Source organism: Amblyomma maculatum, chromosome 5 (assembly GCF_055883805.1).
Source record: "Amblyomma maculatum isolate TAMU_Amacu chromosome 5, ASM5588380v1, whole genome shotgun sequence".
NCBI lineage: Eukaryota > Metazoa > Arthropoda > Arachnida > Ixodida > Ixodidae > Amblyomma > Amblyomma maculatum.
In genome coordinates, this window is record NC_139348.1 from 44,547,567 (window position 1) to 44,564,014 (window position 16,448).

The 16,448-nt window shown below is 45.5% G+C and overlaps 1 protein-coding gene across 1 annotated transcript in view; it reads right to left on the minus strand.

Annotated features, from left to right (window-relative positions):
• Positions 1-2,885: 2,885 nt before the first annotated feature.
• Positions 2,886-16,448, minus strand: part of LOC146188211 (uncharacterized) — a 34,848-nt gene continuing 21,285 nt past the window's right edge. The window contains exons 3-5 of the mRNA XM_084603688.1: positions 10,281-11,552; positions 8,192-8,428; positions 2,886-3,121 (exon numbers count right to left, since the gene is read on the minus strand). Coding sequence (XP_084459814.1) covers positions 2,924-3,121; positions 8,192-8,428; positions 10,281-11,552 — 1,707 coding nt within the window. The 3' untranslated portion in view covers positions 2,886-2,923. The remainder of the gene's footprint in view (positions 3,122-8,191; positions 8,429-10,280; positions 11,553-16,448) is intronic.

A 16,448-nucleotide genomic window follows, 5' to 3' on the forward strand; every position in this document is an offset into this window, starting at 1 on the left:
TAATTACACACACATACTAATTCACATAAAGTAGCAAGGCGTACATATTAACGTCTAGTACTACATGAACGATATATAAACAGCCTTTTGTTTGCTGTCAGCAGTCAAAAGGAGGTGGAAATGAGTATAAAACACACAAGGGAGCCAATTGCCACTGACACAGGAATTCATAGGGATTCGTTTATTGAGGTTAGTCAGTGTGAAGTAATAATGCAGACTGTAGGTTCAGATCCCACAGCTTGCATGTGGTTGTTTTGTCACCTACTTTTTAATTAACTATCGCCACAACTAAATAAATTACTCACAGTAATCCTCACAAAGAAATTCTCAATGCTTTCCTATGTGTGAGCGGCTGTGGACTCCTTTTTTACTCTTGCTTATGCTTACTGAAAGACTCGCCAATGAACTGTAACAGCCCACCCCTCATGTAATACGCCATAGGGGCATTTGAGGTATAATTAAATAAATAATACCGACGAACCTACCACGGCCTAGTCGGCAGCACCTCTTTCTCGCGAATCATAGGTTCTGTCTTCGAATCCCATCTGAGAGAAAAAATTCATAAGAATTTTTTTTAGACGAGTTTTGTTTCCTTATAGCGCTCAGTTATTTTCTACTTGCGGCGACATTTCATCCGATTGCATATATTTCAGCCACTTTCGCTCCACGCGTGACGTCATGTATCACGTGAGCATTGTGCGGGCACTGAAATTTCAACTCGAGGGCATGTGGCAGGGACGTATCATTCTGTCGACAGGACGTCAAGTGCTAACAGGAAAACGGTAATTATTTTCGCTGAATAAGAGCCCTCAAGCTGTCGATACGGCACAGTAATGACAATTTCTTTTCTGCCCTAGACCTATGGAGGAGCCCGCCGGGCTTCCTTTAGGCAGCTGGTTTATTTCGTCGCTTCCGGTCGCACCAAACTGGCCACCTCTGGTCATGTCCAGCGTGAAGGGAAATGTTTATAGGCGGTCCACGCTTTTCTTTTATATTATGGGGTTCGCCCTTGGGCTCCGAAAGGACCAGTCATAGCTGTCGAGGCAGGAACGACGGCGTCTCCGTAGAATCGCTGCTGCTTTTTGTATATACCGAGCCAGGTATATACAGGTAGACCAACAGCCTTCAATAGCGAAAGTGCTCCGCGCGCCTCGCTTCTTAGCAATCATGACATTTCAGCAGTGAGTCAACCATTCGGTTTCAGCAGTCAGTCACACCATGCAGCACTTTCCGAGCCGGTAGTTACCGCCAGGAATATTACAGGACCGGATTCTATGATATACATGGCGAGTGAGCCGGCGGGGGCTAATTTCCAGAGTGGGGCCGAATCCCTGGGTCATCCTGGTTTGAATGCGTAGTGCCATTCATGAAACAACTCAGGCTCACGGCGTTTCAGCAGCCGACGCAGGGTGGCCCCGGGTGGCTACTGTGGCTGTGTCCTGATGATGGTTTCGGAACTCCTTTTTTGGATAGTTACAGCTCTGTGCTAGAGCGAAGCAGCACACGACGCTGCTGTGCCGGGCGGCGGCACTGCATGTCGGCTGCTTACGCTGCCCTATAGCATACAACAAACCCCAGCCTCGGATTAAGCAAGGGCCAACAAAATGTCGTGGCTTTTGTTTACTGCAATTCCAGCTCATATTATGATCCATTGTTATAAATACATAAATTACCGCGTACCCTACGTCTCTTATTGTCTGGTTTGTTTATTTATTTACCGATGCCCTCATGGTTAAAGCATTTTGGAGGGGAGCATTAGGCCAATAGAGCATTATTCTGACCCCCTAAAAGCCTGACGCTCGCGTGGCGCGCCCGTATGATGTGGCATTCTCATCGATTGACCGGTGTCTTTTTCATCCTCGTTACGAGGAGCCGACTCCATCAAGGCTGATATAAAAGTGGCATAAACCTAAATGAGAACGGTTCGCCAAGGAAACCGCCGCTGCATCTGCAGCCTATTGCATACGCGTGACGCGCAGAATGTCAGGCTCGACTGCTACACAGCCTCATATGCGAAAAAAAAATCAACGTGGTGCCACTCTACTCAGGCCGCTTAGCTCATGACACGCCATTTTGAACCAAACTGTTCTGCCCAGTACGATGCATATTTGGACCTTAGTGCAACTGTTACTTCGAAAACACAGGTTACGTGTGAACCCAGTAATGAGGGAACTCATCCACCGAGAGCGTAGTTCACGTCTAGACCCTTGGTGCAATATAAAGAGCAATGCCGCAAAAGTCATGGTATGTATTAGTCAAATGCTTTGACCCCAGTGTGATATCAGATGATGCTCAAAAGCTTCTTCGAAAGTTCATTGAAACTGAACGCCGCACTTCTACTGCTACATTTAGGATCCATGCCCTGTCACTAATATACTATGGTTGCGGTCTTTACTGACACCGATGATATGGTTAGAATTATGAATCATATGTTCGAAGCCGCATGCTGAGGCCATTGACATAGAAGTTCAACGTTAAGACAAAGAAGCTTATGAGGCTTCATTTAAGGTGGCATTCTATAAGTAGCTTCAGCGCTGTTACTGTTATTTTTTCAACACAAGGACAAAGAACACGAAACGCCTAGCGCTGATTTGTCGCGTTTAATAGCGCAGTGTATAATATTATGTTGCGTTATTTCTAGCCGATGTAAGCGGTTTTGCCATTCAAGAAGCCTTGCCATCAACTCCGCAACAGCTAGCCTAATTATTGCCCACATTGACCCTTTTATTAAAACAAACCTTGAGACAAAACTAATATGTATACACCAATTAAGCTATTCAAAAATTATTTCCCACCTTTCTGAATAACCATTTTCATGTACAGCCGCAGCTTTGCCTGCCAAAGCTTGTAAGGCAGATTTGTTGAGCTATGTGAACGCCTGTCTCAGGTATTCCCACTTGTTTATTCGTATGCCAAACATATTTTACGTCCGTCGCAGCAATGGTTTCTGGGTCTCCTTCAGGCTTGAAGCTGGGGCAGGTGGGGCCCGACCTCTCAGTAACGAAGCACGTGCAGATGAAGACGTGGACAGCGTCGAATGGAGCTCCGTGTTGAGGGTAGACGACCTGCTGCGTACACTTCGTCCCCGATCATCTCGGCTTCCGGAGATTCTCTCCTTTGCCTGCAAAGAGAACATCAAAAGCATAGATGAACCACAGCTTTCCTAGAGACGACTAACTTGTATCATCTCTCGACAATCATTTGTAAACGCTGGGATCCTCAACGAGAATTTAGTTCACTTGGCACAAAAGTGTAGAATGCTATTGGATCCTTGGTAAATATATAGTGATATTTTTGCGCACAGCAAATTATCATTAGTGAAATAGTCGTTGAGAAAATAAGAATATTTCTAAAAGCCAAAGCAGTTCAATATAGCATACCGAACGTTGACCTTTTTTTCCAGAAAATAAAAAAGTTAAAGGACATGTGGCGCAGACTGAGTTCGTTCGCCAAGGTTTTCTTGGCGTTTTTTCATCGACAGCCATACTGCTCGCGCCCGGCGAAAATTAGAGCTGGAACTTCTAGATTTCTCGCAAAGGCTTGTCACATGAACACCGATACCTAAAGAATGGCGTTTCTTATTTTAACACTCTGCTTATTTGGAATACGTTTTCAGTGCGTTTCCAGGTGGAATTATTGTGAGTGAGGACAGTTAGTTGACAGTTTCAAGAACCGCACTGCAGTGTTCAGTCTTTTAGTGGGACTTCTGATGGTCAAGCACGCTGAATGCCGCAGAACGTGCGTTGCGTGTCGCAATGAATACGGCATATGTGAAGATGCTTTTTGTACATACCACCTTCACCGGTTCAGTGCTGTCGCAAGTGATGCGCTCCACCCGTTGCCTTCTTCCCGCAGTGAGAACAGGGTAAGAGCATTAAACTACGGAAGGTTTCTAATATACGGCTTTGTAGGCTCACAAATGCACATTTGTGCCAATTGTTGATTGAGTTGGTGATGCAGGTTTGTAGTAAACGCGATCCTGTGAGCGCTTTCCTGGTGTGACCGCTGTGAACGTAGAACCCTTCCGTGCAGTTTTGAACAGTAATACTCTAAGAGCAGAACTTTCAATTAATTTTCACTCAACCTTTTGCCATACTGCTGGCGATTTCGCTGACAGCATGTGTGTTTGCACGAACAGAAGACGGTTGTACTCGCTGCAGCTGGTGTACTAACACTGCTAGGCGCCTGCCTGGCATAAATTTATGCTTTCCTAATGTGTCCAAGTGAACCGCCAACAAACATACCACCGAGCACTATGCTAGTTTTGGACAGGCTACACGTGATTACAGCTTACTAAGGTATTGATCTTTATTGAATATCGTGTTTTATTATGTGCAAATGCTCTAGCCTAAACCCCGGCGCACTGTATAATAGGCACAGCAGTGAAGCGAATAAGCCCAAATATATCAAAATACGTATACCTAATATTACAATCAAAACCAGGTAAACAAGAAAAGGAAATGCGGACATGTACGAAGTAGAAGTTATACTCTTTTTCTCTCAGGATGTGTTCGGATATCGAAGTGGAATGGTCTAATTCATTTGAATACGTTATTGATTCAAAGCTCTCATCATATTGTCAGTAAATTAATACAAGGTCCAGCATGTCGTGATTATCAGACGGCAGCTTAGAGCGTAAAGTAGCTACCTAACAGTAGCTAATTTTCGTCTGCCGCGAAATTATTCATTTCGCTGATTTCGAACATTTAAAAATTTTTCCCACAGACAGTCACGAGCCCATGAATTAGGGAATCAGGCGTGGCAGATATTAATTAAAGTATAAGTTATATTTCAACTGCTTTCAAGTTGGGTGCAGTTATTGAGGCTATTATCACTACTATAATACAGGTTTTAAATAAAAAAAATGTAACGCGACTAAGAGTACATGTCATTTTTGTGTGCAGATAAGGGAAGACATGCAGTGTTTTCATTGAGTTCGAGTACTGAGTAAAATCTATTGCCAACAGAAATAAATGCTCTTCAGTTTGCAACGTGGTTGATATTTATTTTTGCTTTTTATTGTAGGGAGAAAAACAGAGCGACTAAGAGCTACGCGTGTGTGTTTAAGTCGAATTCGCTTTGTTACTTTGAGTAGCTTTGGCTTAATTTCTCAGGAGTTTGCAGGAAGGTAAATTTTAATTTCGAGCCTCTTTGGAAAGGCCCTAAGTAAGCACAACTGTAGAAACGAAACTACATCGCTTTATTTTCAGACATAGGACTCTAATGCATAAAATAAAGAATGTGAGTAATCTTGCGTTTATGCAAGAATGGCTGAAAGTGATACATCATAGTGGAGAAAATATACGCCGTTGAAGAGTGTGTAGACCCTAGAGTCATGAATATTTGTCAGGTCATCCAATTTATTAGCTCGGCTGTAGAAGGCGCCCTAACAGCTTTATATTATAAATAAGCCCTGTAGAGTTTCAGCCTTGAAATAAGTCCTTTAGCAATAATTTCCACCAAGCAGTTCTCAAGACGTACTATGCATAAAAGTGAAACAAGTTGTTATAAGCAGATATCAACTGCGAAATACTGCCATGCCTGAGTTCCACAGCCGTAAACGTCTAAAGCGTGACACTGGGATCGTACTGAGCATTTCTACAAACAGAACTTTTTGACAATTGAGTTTAGACCATGCCGCATTCACCATGTATACCGCGTCTTAAACTCATAAAGGAAAACTCGAATCTTTTGAACTGCTCATTGATTAGTTAATTATGGCTAGCAGACTAGCTGCTGCTGCTGCCATTTTACAAGCATGATGTTTTGTAGCGTACAACAAAAGTTCAGCCGAGAGTTTCAATATGTTTGAGTAACTACTCGCTGGCGGCACAGTGCGGTTTTATTACAGTGTGCTCTTTTCACACGGCCGCTTTGCGTATGCGAGTTTCTTCTTTGCCAGCTGCGCTGGTTCAAAACGAACTGCCAGCACCAATCCCGCGTGCGCAGCTTGCCTTAGCGGCAGTCGCATGCAACAGGAGGCGAGCGCTGTCAAGCACCCAGTTTTCACTTCAAGGAGCAGTTGATTAGGCCCCTCATATACCTTGATCACGGGTTAGCGTTTCAAATACGTTCGTTCTGATGCAGTAGCAGAGGTATTTTCACTACTCCTCAGACTATGCCACGTCGCAACCATATTTTCCCAGCTTCCCAGATAGCGCAACAGCTGTGAAAAATGCGGTAAGGAAAAAAATGTAATATGTAATTCACACAGTGCTCGCTTCTGAAAGAAAATAGGAAGCGCTGTGTTGTTAGTAAGAGCATGGCAAGCTGGGCTCGATAAGCGTAGATTTCACCCACGCTTGTCTGGCGGTTTCTTTAAGAGGGCTGATAAGATTTTACGCAATGCGGATACACCTCGTTCGGCCGCAACGCAGCCTCCGTTGTCGTAATTCGAATTGAGATGAACTTTGTCGGAGAAACACGCACGAGATTTTTTATCAAAGCTGTGACGCAGCCGTATTTTGCCTACCGTTCAGGGTGACGTCATATCAATCAGCTTCCACCTAAGATCAATGTGTTGGTCAAGTAGGAGACCTGTTTGCGAAAGTAATTCGAGCAGACGCAATAAGTACCTCAGACTAGTTCAGGTGTCTAATGAGAAGTGAGACATACATCCTGCCTTCCTTTCACTAAAAAAGAAAAAGAACAAACAAAAATGCACAAGCATTCGCAGAATGAAAAGGCGGTGTCAATGACGCTATTGCGTCCACTCTTAAAACCAAGCTTGAGCGTCCCCCAATCCACACCGTCAAACCCTGTATACACTCTTGCTAAACCATCTGAAAGAATGCTTAAAAGAACTTTCACTCGTGTAACAAGACACAAAAGCATGCTTAAGCTTCCACATTTTTTTTCTTGCTATTGCACTATCTAGAAACGTGAGACATATATAGGGTCTTGAATATTTGAGGCCCCGGTTTTAAAAAATCCTATGCAAAATCAACTCCACTATTCGAGCGGCAATAACGTTCACAAAGTAGCAAAATATAGTCTACTTTACTTGATAAGTGATTCAACATCGGTAATTGCTTAGATTTTCCGGATTTGACGGAAAACTGCTCTCTGCGGCGTGCACAATTTTCGCAGAAGAGAAAAAAAGCTGCTTTGACATGGTGCGCCATCTGTCGAGCAGCGAGGCAAGCGCCATCCCGCCCGTTGACGCGCTCCTACAACAGCTCACTGATTTATTTCTAATATCGACCTACCTCTCTCTGTCTTTAGTTCAAAAACCTCATTCCCGAAAGTATGCTTAGGGGCCATAATCATTTCCAAATACCCCTGAGTACCTCGTACCTGTTGCATCTTCACAATTTCCTACGTTTCATTATCCCAGCATATTTTCATTATTTTGTGACAGCGCACTGTCCGTGTTTTTCCGTGCAGGCAAGTCCTTCGTTTATCCATACACCGAGGTATTTATGTTCAGTCCTTCTGAGCATGTCAGGGCTTCGAATTTAGGACCTGATCGGTTGTACCATTGAGGATCCCCACACTCGACTTTATTGCGCTAAACCTGAGCCTAGATTGTCCGCTTCGTCTCCACAAGAATAAACTAGAGTTTGTAAATTTTTCTGACTATCTGCTGATGGTATAATATCGTCCGAATACTTAAACCCGGGAGGCGCTAATCTGCGACTTTTAATCCTAATCTATATACGACAGATTAAAACGCAGAATACTCTATTGAGGCCTTCTTAATCCTTTGCATATCTCGACAGTCCCCCTAATTATTATGCCTTCCCAGGTAATATCTACTTTATTATTCCTGTATATTTCCTGTAAGAAATTTTTTAAATCATGACCTATACCTTCACCGTTTAGTATGTTCCATAGGGGTGCTCTGTTTACAGTGTCGTATGGTCTGTTTTCTAGGAGGGCTGAATAGAAAGTTTTGTACAAACGAACAGCCTAATAGCTAATTGCCTAAAATTTGTAAACCCATTCCCAAGTTCTTCGAGTATGCTATTATTTACACTCATGACTGCGTTTTTAATTTCACCGCCTGTGCATTGCCAGGAAGTTACGATTGTTCAGTGCCACACGGCGGCCTCTCAACGGCACGCAACAGTCATAATAGAGGCATTCGTGCATAGTTTGCCTAGATATTCTGGGGTTCAGTGTGTTCAGTTTTTTATGCTTTTGTTCCATGTGAAGCATACTGCTGAGAAATTTTCGATTAGTCGCTTACCATGGCAAGCACGTTCCTCTTGAAGGTAAATGCGAGGAATATGAAGGCACCTTGAAGTCCACAGAGAATGATGAACGGGTACCAGAGGGCGCGCAGGCCGGTGAGGGCAGCCGCGAAGCCGAACACCCACGTAAGCCCGAACACCACGGCCAGCTTGACATAGAGCGCCAATCGGCTGCGCTCACTCGTAGCGCTGCCGACGCGGCCGTTTGACATCGAGTGGCGGGCCACCTTCGTCTGCGAGTGGAGGCAAGTGTAAGAGCATTTGCACGGCACTGTACATTTGTGAACAACCTGCTGCGAGTTTTCTTTTACCTTTAAGCCCCTCTCAACTGCTCCAAAACCTAGGGAAGTGGAGGAGCCCGGAACTGGTGCTCTTGGGGTGTTTCGACGATTCGCTGACACGCCAAGAGTTGTCATCGAGTAAAGAAATGTTAGGTTTTGCCACTCTGTTTCCGAGCGAATAAATTGACGACATGCTCCATATATCTCGTGTGGATATACTTCGCGCTCTTTTTTTTTACATTAATTAAAATCAGGAGTAGATGCATTATAAAATTTCGGCTCCTTATGTTTGATTTTTGATGGAGGTGTTTGTTTCAGCCCCCTGAACGTCTGCCTATATGATGCTCACAACGAGGGCTCTAAATCATAAATAAATAAAATATTATTTTCTTGGGGCCGCAAGTGTGCTTATACTATTTAGACCTCGACTCTGAATTTCTCTGATTTTGTCTCTCGCGCCAGTATGCACGTAAGGAATATACCGCACGTCCCTTTTGCGATATTTTACGTTATGAAGATCAGGAAACACTAGAAAATTATTTTTTTTTTGCGCTTTAACAGCGCTTGTACTGCGCCATAGAACATTAAACTTTAGCGAACTTGCGCCCTCTTCAACTTCGAAGGAAATAAAAAAGACTGATTCTTTTCTATAAGATCATCATCAACATAGTGCCCATCGATAAGAAACAATACATAAGCAAGACCACTTCACGTATCACTCGGGGTAAACATAGCAGGTATGTAAACGAACAACAGTTTTCTAAGCACTGCTACCAGCATTCCTTCTTCCTATGCACAATGAAAGACTGGAAGAAACTACCAGAACATGTAGTGCTCGCATCAAGTGTGGATATGTTCTCTGCTGGTGGTCTTGAATTCTTAGTATAGTGCCTAATATAATACGATTTGCATTTGCCCTAAACATGGCCATTCTACATTGTTCTCTGTTTGGTTGCATCGGGAATTTTGCGCATGGTTGTTTGTAGCAAACAGATCAGTTCCTTGTTTCAAAGTGCTAAAATGTGGCACCGACTGGACGGTGCTTGTGCTTTGTTTATTGTGTTCTCGCTTTGTGGTCTGTAATACCATTATATCACTCCTATCTTGGCCTTGACAGGACTGAGACTGTCTCAAATAAATAAATGAGTAATGAATTTTCCAAACTAATCCATTCGAGACAAATTTATATGGATTTATTATATAATGAGACAAAACAAAATGCTTATTTTACAGCCTACATTGAAATTGTGCTCACATTACAGTGCGCAGAAATATCTGGAGAAGCCTTTTATGTAGCTCAATTGTCAATATATGTCCGAAATAACTTGCTGTGACTTGCCATTAGTTTTTCCTAAATGTGTTGCAATACATGAAGTGATAGTAGGATAGTTCTAAACTAGTAGCAGCTCCTGACTGCTAAATGAAAATGTCTCAAGACTATCTTTTTTGTATCAACGTACTATTCACCAGCTGTAAGAGGGGAAAAGGGCTATAGACACTTTTGAGCTCATCATTTCTGAGTTATATCTTGTTCCTCAATATGCTATTCCGCGTCAACTGTATTTGAATGCAGGAAAAAAATTACCACACATACCTGTTTTTTATTTTAATTAGTTTAGGGATAGATGAAGAAACAAAGAAGTCCGAACACTAATTTTTACCGGCAACGAACTATTTTCCATACAAAATCCTTTATATAAATTTCACAGAATATATGATGCGACAAACATGCGGATGACACCTTCTACAAAGTTTTATGGGAGTAACGCGCAATATTTAACTCGGTAGAAAGGCGTTTTCCTACCTGTAGGGTAGTTTGGTGAATGCTGCGTGCCGTCAGGAGAAAGAAAACGGTATTTGCTAGTAGCAAGAGCAGCACGGGAGCGCCAAAAAAAGCCACAAGACTGAGTGGTCGATTGATCCAGCAGAAAGGCGAACCGTACGAAGGGCTCCACGGCGAGTCTGGATTCACATACTGCAGCGTTGACGCAGCAGCCACTAATATCGCCGGCGAGAACCAAGCATACGCTGAGTATTTTAAGAACGCACTCACAGCTCGCGAACTGCCACTGATACCCTTACGAAAAGTACGCTGGACGTCCATTGCCATGACGTTCATCCAGAAGAAAGCTGCAAGGTGGGCGCCGTGGGAGATGACCGCGCACGTGCTGCAAAAGGCCGAGCCGGAGGAAAGGAACAGACCACCGGCCACAAAACTGCCCTGGGCAACAAGCACGGAGAGTGCGAGGCAGAGCACCAGTCTTGATGGCCCCGTCCGCAGTTTGGGTATTAGCGCGTATGCACCAACGTGTAACGCAAGGCACAACACCGAAATTAGCAGTAGTACAGTGGACAAGACATCTTCGAAGCCGATTGGCCGCAAGGCTGCTTCATAGTCGGGTGCTGGCATGCAAGCCATTACTGTGCCGGTATCATCGCGGTACCAGTGGTCTGGCTTCAGCGGCTCAGAGCCAGGCGCTGCCAGAAGAGTACCGTCATCTTGCACGACCACCTTGTTGCGTTCAAGGCGTGTCCACTGGCAATCATCCCGTTGGACACACACATTGGCAGGGCAGCCGGACCACACGCAGCGGTTTATAACAGGGTCGTAGATCTCCTCCCGTCTACAGATGTGTTCAGCCGGTGCGCTCGACAGGGCCTGCCAATTGCTGAAGTCCATCACCACTGCGTACGACACACCTGCAGCAGAGAAGACGGTGTGCTGTGGTCCTTGTTGGGCCTTGAGATGACAGCTCAGGGTTTCTGCAGAGCGTCCGTTGCAGATAGCGCAGTGGAAATTTCTGTACACCTTGAAATTGGCTGTATCTTCAACCATGCTGGCGTAGCTATGGCATTTTTCCCGAATCTTTGAATGAGGATAACCTGGCGGGCACGACATTTCCAAGGGATTCGATCTGCAAGGCGTGATCTTGAGCTCCTGTGCGTAACCTTTAGTAGACAGCTCCTTGATAGCTACGCTGCAGGCTGCCTTTCGTGGGGAACTGCTCCAACGGAATGTCATTTTTCGAATTTGTTCGGAATATCTTATGGCTGTGGCTGATCCATTCTTTAGGGCCTGCAAAGATGAAACAAACCATTCATAAATTGTTGTTTTGCCTGTTAGATGACATTTTACAGGTTAATTACACAGAATGTTCATACTATCAAGAAATACTAATAAGAGATATAACATTTAGAATAAGTGCTCTATTACACTAAGTTAGCTTTGTTTTTGTGATGCTTGTTCGTTGCGTATATTATCGAATTTATGTTTTGGTAACATCCTCAACCAATTGAAACGTTTTTGCAACTTTTCCTAATCGAAATATCTGTTCTTAAATTAGAGCGTTATGAAAAACTAATACAAGAGAATACAAAAAAGTGATCAAAAATATAGCGAAACACAGCGCGGAATCGATATTCTTCTTTCTTACAGAATCAATAAATGACGAACCAAATGTCTTCACTACACGTTTCTGAACAGTTTGAGAGCTAATTTGTAAAATATTCAAAAACGAAAACAGCGCTATACATAATTCTCTACTGCAGTCTTGAAGTTTGAAAAACATAATTTTCGTGTATGAGAGCAAATGCAGCGGTTTGAATTATACATCGTTTTGTAGATGATTTAGCATAAAGCGTAAGGTGTTCTCAAACCATTAAGTTCATATTTTTCCTCTGTTAGATCCTTTCAATGCAACAAGGTCTCTGCATGGCATATTTACAATACTTAAAAAAAAAGACAAAATTTTCTGAAGGCTTCGCTATCAACTTGTCACGTTACATGATAAAATTAAAATTGCGTCCATTTTTCAGCCGCCCCGGCGATATTGCTACGGGGATGTACTCAATGTAACTGGTGCTGCGATGGATTGAACTCGACGCAAAGACTTCAGTAGCCGCGCAGAATCCACTCTGTCAGCGTCGTCGTCTTTCTGAACGCTTCGTCGTGAACGGGTTCCTCGGTCGTCGTCTTTGTCTGTGAGCACATCACTTTGGTCATGCGTTTCCCGGTAACACTATATACCCCTCGGAGAAAAACAATGTCGCGATGCGTATTAGGCGTGCGGCGTGGAGGGGGAGTAATATGGCTTGAGGCGGACGACATGTGCGATTTTGGAAGTGGGTGTAGCAGTCGGTGACTTTGAGCGGAGCGGTGCAGTCTCATAGGTCACGTTGGTCACTGGGCGTAGTACACGGTAAGGACTTGTGTATTGGAGCAGAAGGTTTTCACACAACCCCACATGACGGCACGGAAACCAGACCAACAGCAGGGGTTCGGGAGGATAGTGAACGTCGCGGTGGTGAGCGTCGTAAGGGCATTTTTGAGCTTCTTGAGAAATGGTGAGATTGTGACGAGCAATCTGGCGAGAAGCTTCGGCTCGGGTGATGGTATCGCGGGCATAGGTTGTGACGGGGCCAGCGGCGGGAAGCAAAGTTACGAAGGGCAGTAAGAGGTCTCTTCCAAAGAGAAGGTAGACTGAAGAGTACCCAGCAGTGTCATGACGCGAAAAGCTATATGCAAAGGTGACGAATGGCAGACTAATATTCCAGTCGCGATGACTGTCGGATATATACATGGCGAGTATGTCGGAGAGTGCGCGGTTAAGACATTGCGTGAGGCCGTTCGTCTGAGGGTGATTCGCAGTGGTGAACGTGTGGAACGGAGCAAGAACGAAGTATTTCCTCAACAACTCGGGAAAGGAAACAGCGGCCACGGTCGTTAGTAGTTGACGGAGAGCACCATGGTGAAGTATGACGTCCTACAAAGGATTTCAGCAACGTCTGTGGCGCAGCTAGTTGGAATGGCGCGAGTGATCACGTACCGCGTTGCATAATCGGTGGCCACAGCGGTCCATTTGTTACCTGACAAGGACTCGGGGAAGGGCCCTAGGAGGTCAAGGCCAACACGAGAAAACGGTTCAGTAGGGATAGCAATCGGCTACAGGTGTCCGGGTGGTAGCACAGGGGGTTTCCGGCATTGACAAAGGTCGCAAGCGGCCACATAACGTTGGACGGAGCGGCAGAGTCCAGGCTAGAAGAAACGCCAGCGGACGCGGTCGTATGTGCGTGAGTGGCCAGGATGACCAGCTGTAGGGTCGTCATGCAAATGTTCGAGAACGGCAGAGCATATGTTTTGGGGAACGACCAGCAAGTTCTCAGCGCCATCAGGTCGCATTTTGCGGCGGCACAGCGTGTTTCCATGAAGGAAGAACAGGGCTAAGGAAAAATCACGACTGTTTGTGCCAAGACGGTTGATAAGAGAACTTAGGTTGGGTCCAAGCGCTGTTCGTCGGCTATGTGGGATAAGTCGGATATAGAGAAGACACAGGGGTCCGACTCTTGGTTAGTAGGGGAAGGGGGATCGACAGGATAATGGGACAGACAGTCTGCATCCTAGAGAAGCCGACCGGATTTGTATACAACGGAAAAGGTATACTCCTGCAAGTGCAGTGCCCAGCGTCCGAGGCGGCGAGCAGGATCCTTGAAGGAAGGGAGCCAACATAAAGTGTGGTTATCGATAATAACAGTGAAGGGTCGACCAAACAGGTAGGGTCGGAATTTCCCAATGACCCAAATGCGAGCTAGGCACTCCCGTTCCGTAATAGAGTAGTTCCGCTCCACTGATGATAGGAGACGACTGGCGTAGGCAATCACGAAATGTTGGCAGCGTTGTCGCTGTGCAAGAATGGCACCAATCCCGGGGCGACTGGCATCGGTGCGAAGTTTCGTCGGGGCAGACGGGTTTAAATGGGCCAACACAGGAGGATTGGTGAGAACAGCGACGAGGGTGGAGAATGCGTTAGCCTTCTCTGGTCCTCAAGAGAAAGGAACGCCTTTCTTCAGAAAATTGGTGAGAGGAGGAGCAATGGCGGCAAAGTTTGGGAGCAACCGGCGAAAATAAGAGCACGGTCCTACAAAGCTATGGACATCACGGGGAATACCACTGAGAGCGCAAACTTCGTCGGGATCGGGTTGCACGCCGGTGGCATTCACCAAATGGCCAAGCACTTTAAGTTCGCGGCGACCAAAACTGTACTTCTTTGAGTTCATGTAAGCCTGGCACGGCGGAAAAGTGCCAAGATGAAAGAAAGGCGACGAAGGTGGTTTTAGAGCGACGGCGAGAAGACAATCATGTCATCAAAGTAACATAGACAAGTCGTTCATTTGAAGCCGCGAAGTAAAGAGTCCATCATCCGTTGAATGGTGGCAGGGGCGTTGCAAAGTCCAAAAGGCCTAACCTTAAATTGGTAAAGTCCATTGGGCCTGATGAAACCTGTCTTTTCGCAGTCTTTTTCGTCAACAGAGGTTTCCCCAGTAGCCGCAACGAAGGTTGATGGAGGAAAAGTTGCGGGCTCGATGTAAACAATCCAAGGAATCGTGTATTCGCGGAAGAAGGTAAACATTTTTCCTTATAACCTTGTTCATATATCTATAGTCCACGCAAAAGCGCCAAATGTCTTTCTTTCTAACGAGCACGACAGGAGAGGCCCAGGGGCTTTTCGAAGGCTCGATGATAACGTTGGCCAACATCTTGTCGACCTTTTGCTGGATGACTTGGCGCTCAGAAAGGGACACACGATAAGGCCTCCGATGTACAGGTTTTGCATCGCCGGGGTCAATGCGGTGAGTCACAACTGATGTTTGGCCCAAATAGCCGGTAGCAAAGTATGAAATTTGGAGACGCCTGCTTTCATAACTCGTGCTATGGTCTTTCCAATTGTGATGTATGGATGCGAGAGGTGGACTGTGAAAAAGGCTGACCGCCGAAGAATTGACGCGTTTGAATTGTGGTGCTGGCGAAGACTCTTGAGAGTTCCTTGGACTGCCAGAAGATCAATCAGTCGATATTGTCGACCATAAACCCTGACTGCTCATTGGAGGGACAAATTCTAAAGTTAAAGCTCAGCTACTTTGGTCATCTGATGAGAAGAGAGGAGTCGCTGGAGAAAGATTTGATGTTGGGAAAGGTTGAGGGTCACCTGAGAAGGGGCAGGCAGCGAACGCGATGGTTAAATGGCATCCTCGAGGCACTGCAGATGAAGTTATGTGATGTTAGGAAGATAGTGAGAGACCGGAAAGCGTGGCGTGACAAGGTCCATAGGGTCACGAAGAGTCGGACACGACTGAACGACTGAACTGAACTGAAGGTAATAAATGTCGTTGAAGGACAACAAAAGGCTGCGCCGGTCATGAGCGTGTTCGGGGCTAAGGTGAGAGGCAATCATCGCGGAAATAGGGTTGGTAATTGTGGCGGGGAATACGGGTGTTTGAAGGATGCTTGAAGGTGGGCCAGGAGTGAGTGCACAAATGATGCCGTCTGTGAGAGGGGACAAGGTAGAGAGGGATATTCTTTTCGGGAGAACTTGGGGCTATAGACTGAAGTAAAGGATAGAAAGGTAGGTGCTGTTCTCGGTAACGCTTACGATGAGATGAGGGAGAACGACGTTGCGGTCAAGAAAAACCTCGCTGATAGGGCAAGCAACACAGTCACCATCAGGCACAGGCGGAAAAGGTGACAGAGGTAGGTAAACAGCAGAGTCAGGGGGCAGGCGAGCAAACTTGATGGAATGAAGGCGGGTGTAGATTGAGGATATTCTGAGCAGACAGGTAGGTCCAAATTAAGAAGGCCGCTGGAGCAGTCGATTAAACCAGAGTGGGCCATTGAAACGTCAAGGCCGAGGATCACGTTGTGAAGGCATTGGTTGAGGACGGTGAACAAAAAAGGGATGCGATGCCCGGCAAGGGTAACACGGGCAGTGCACAGGCCAGTGACGGCAGCAGTACTGCCATCGGCAACACGAACGGTGGGAAAAGCGGCAGTGGTCTGTACTCTCTTGAGGCGGCGGCAAAACGATGAGCTCATGATTGAGACTTGGGCACCAGTGTCAATGAGGTCAGAGACGGGAACACCATCCACGAACCAGGAGAGGAGGTTACAGGGCGAAGAAATGGGCAGTAGAGTATTTTC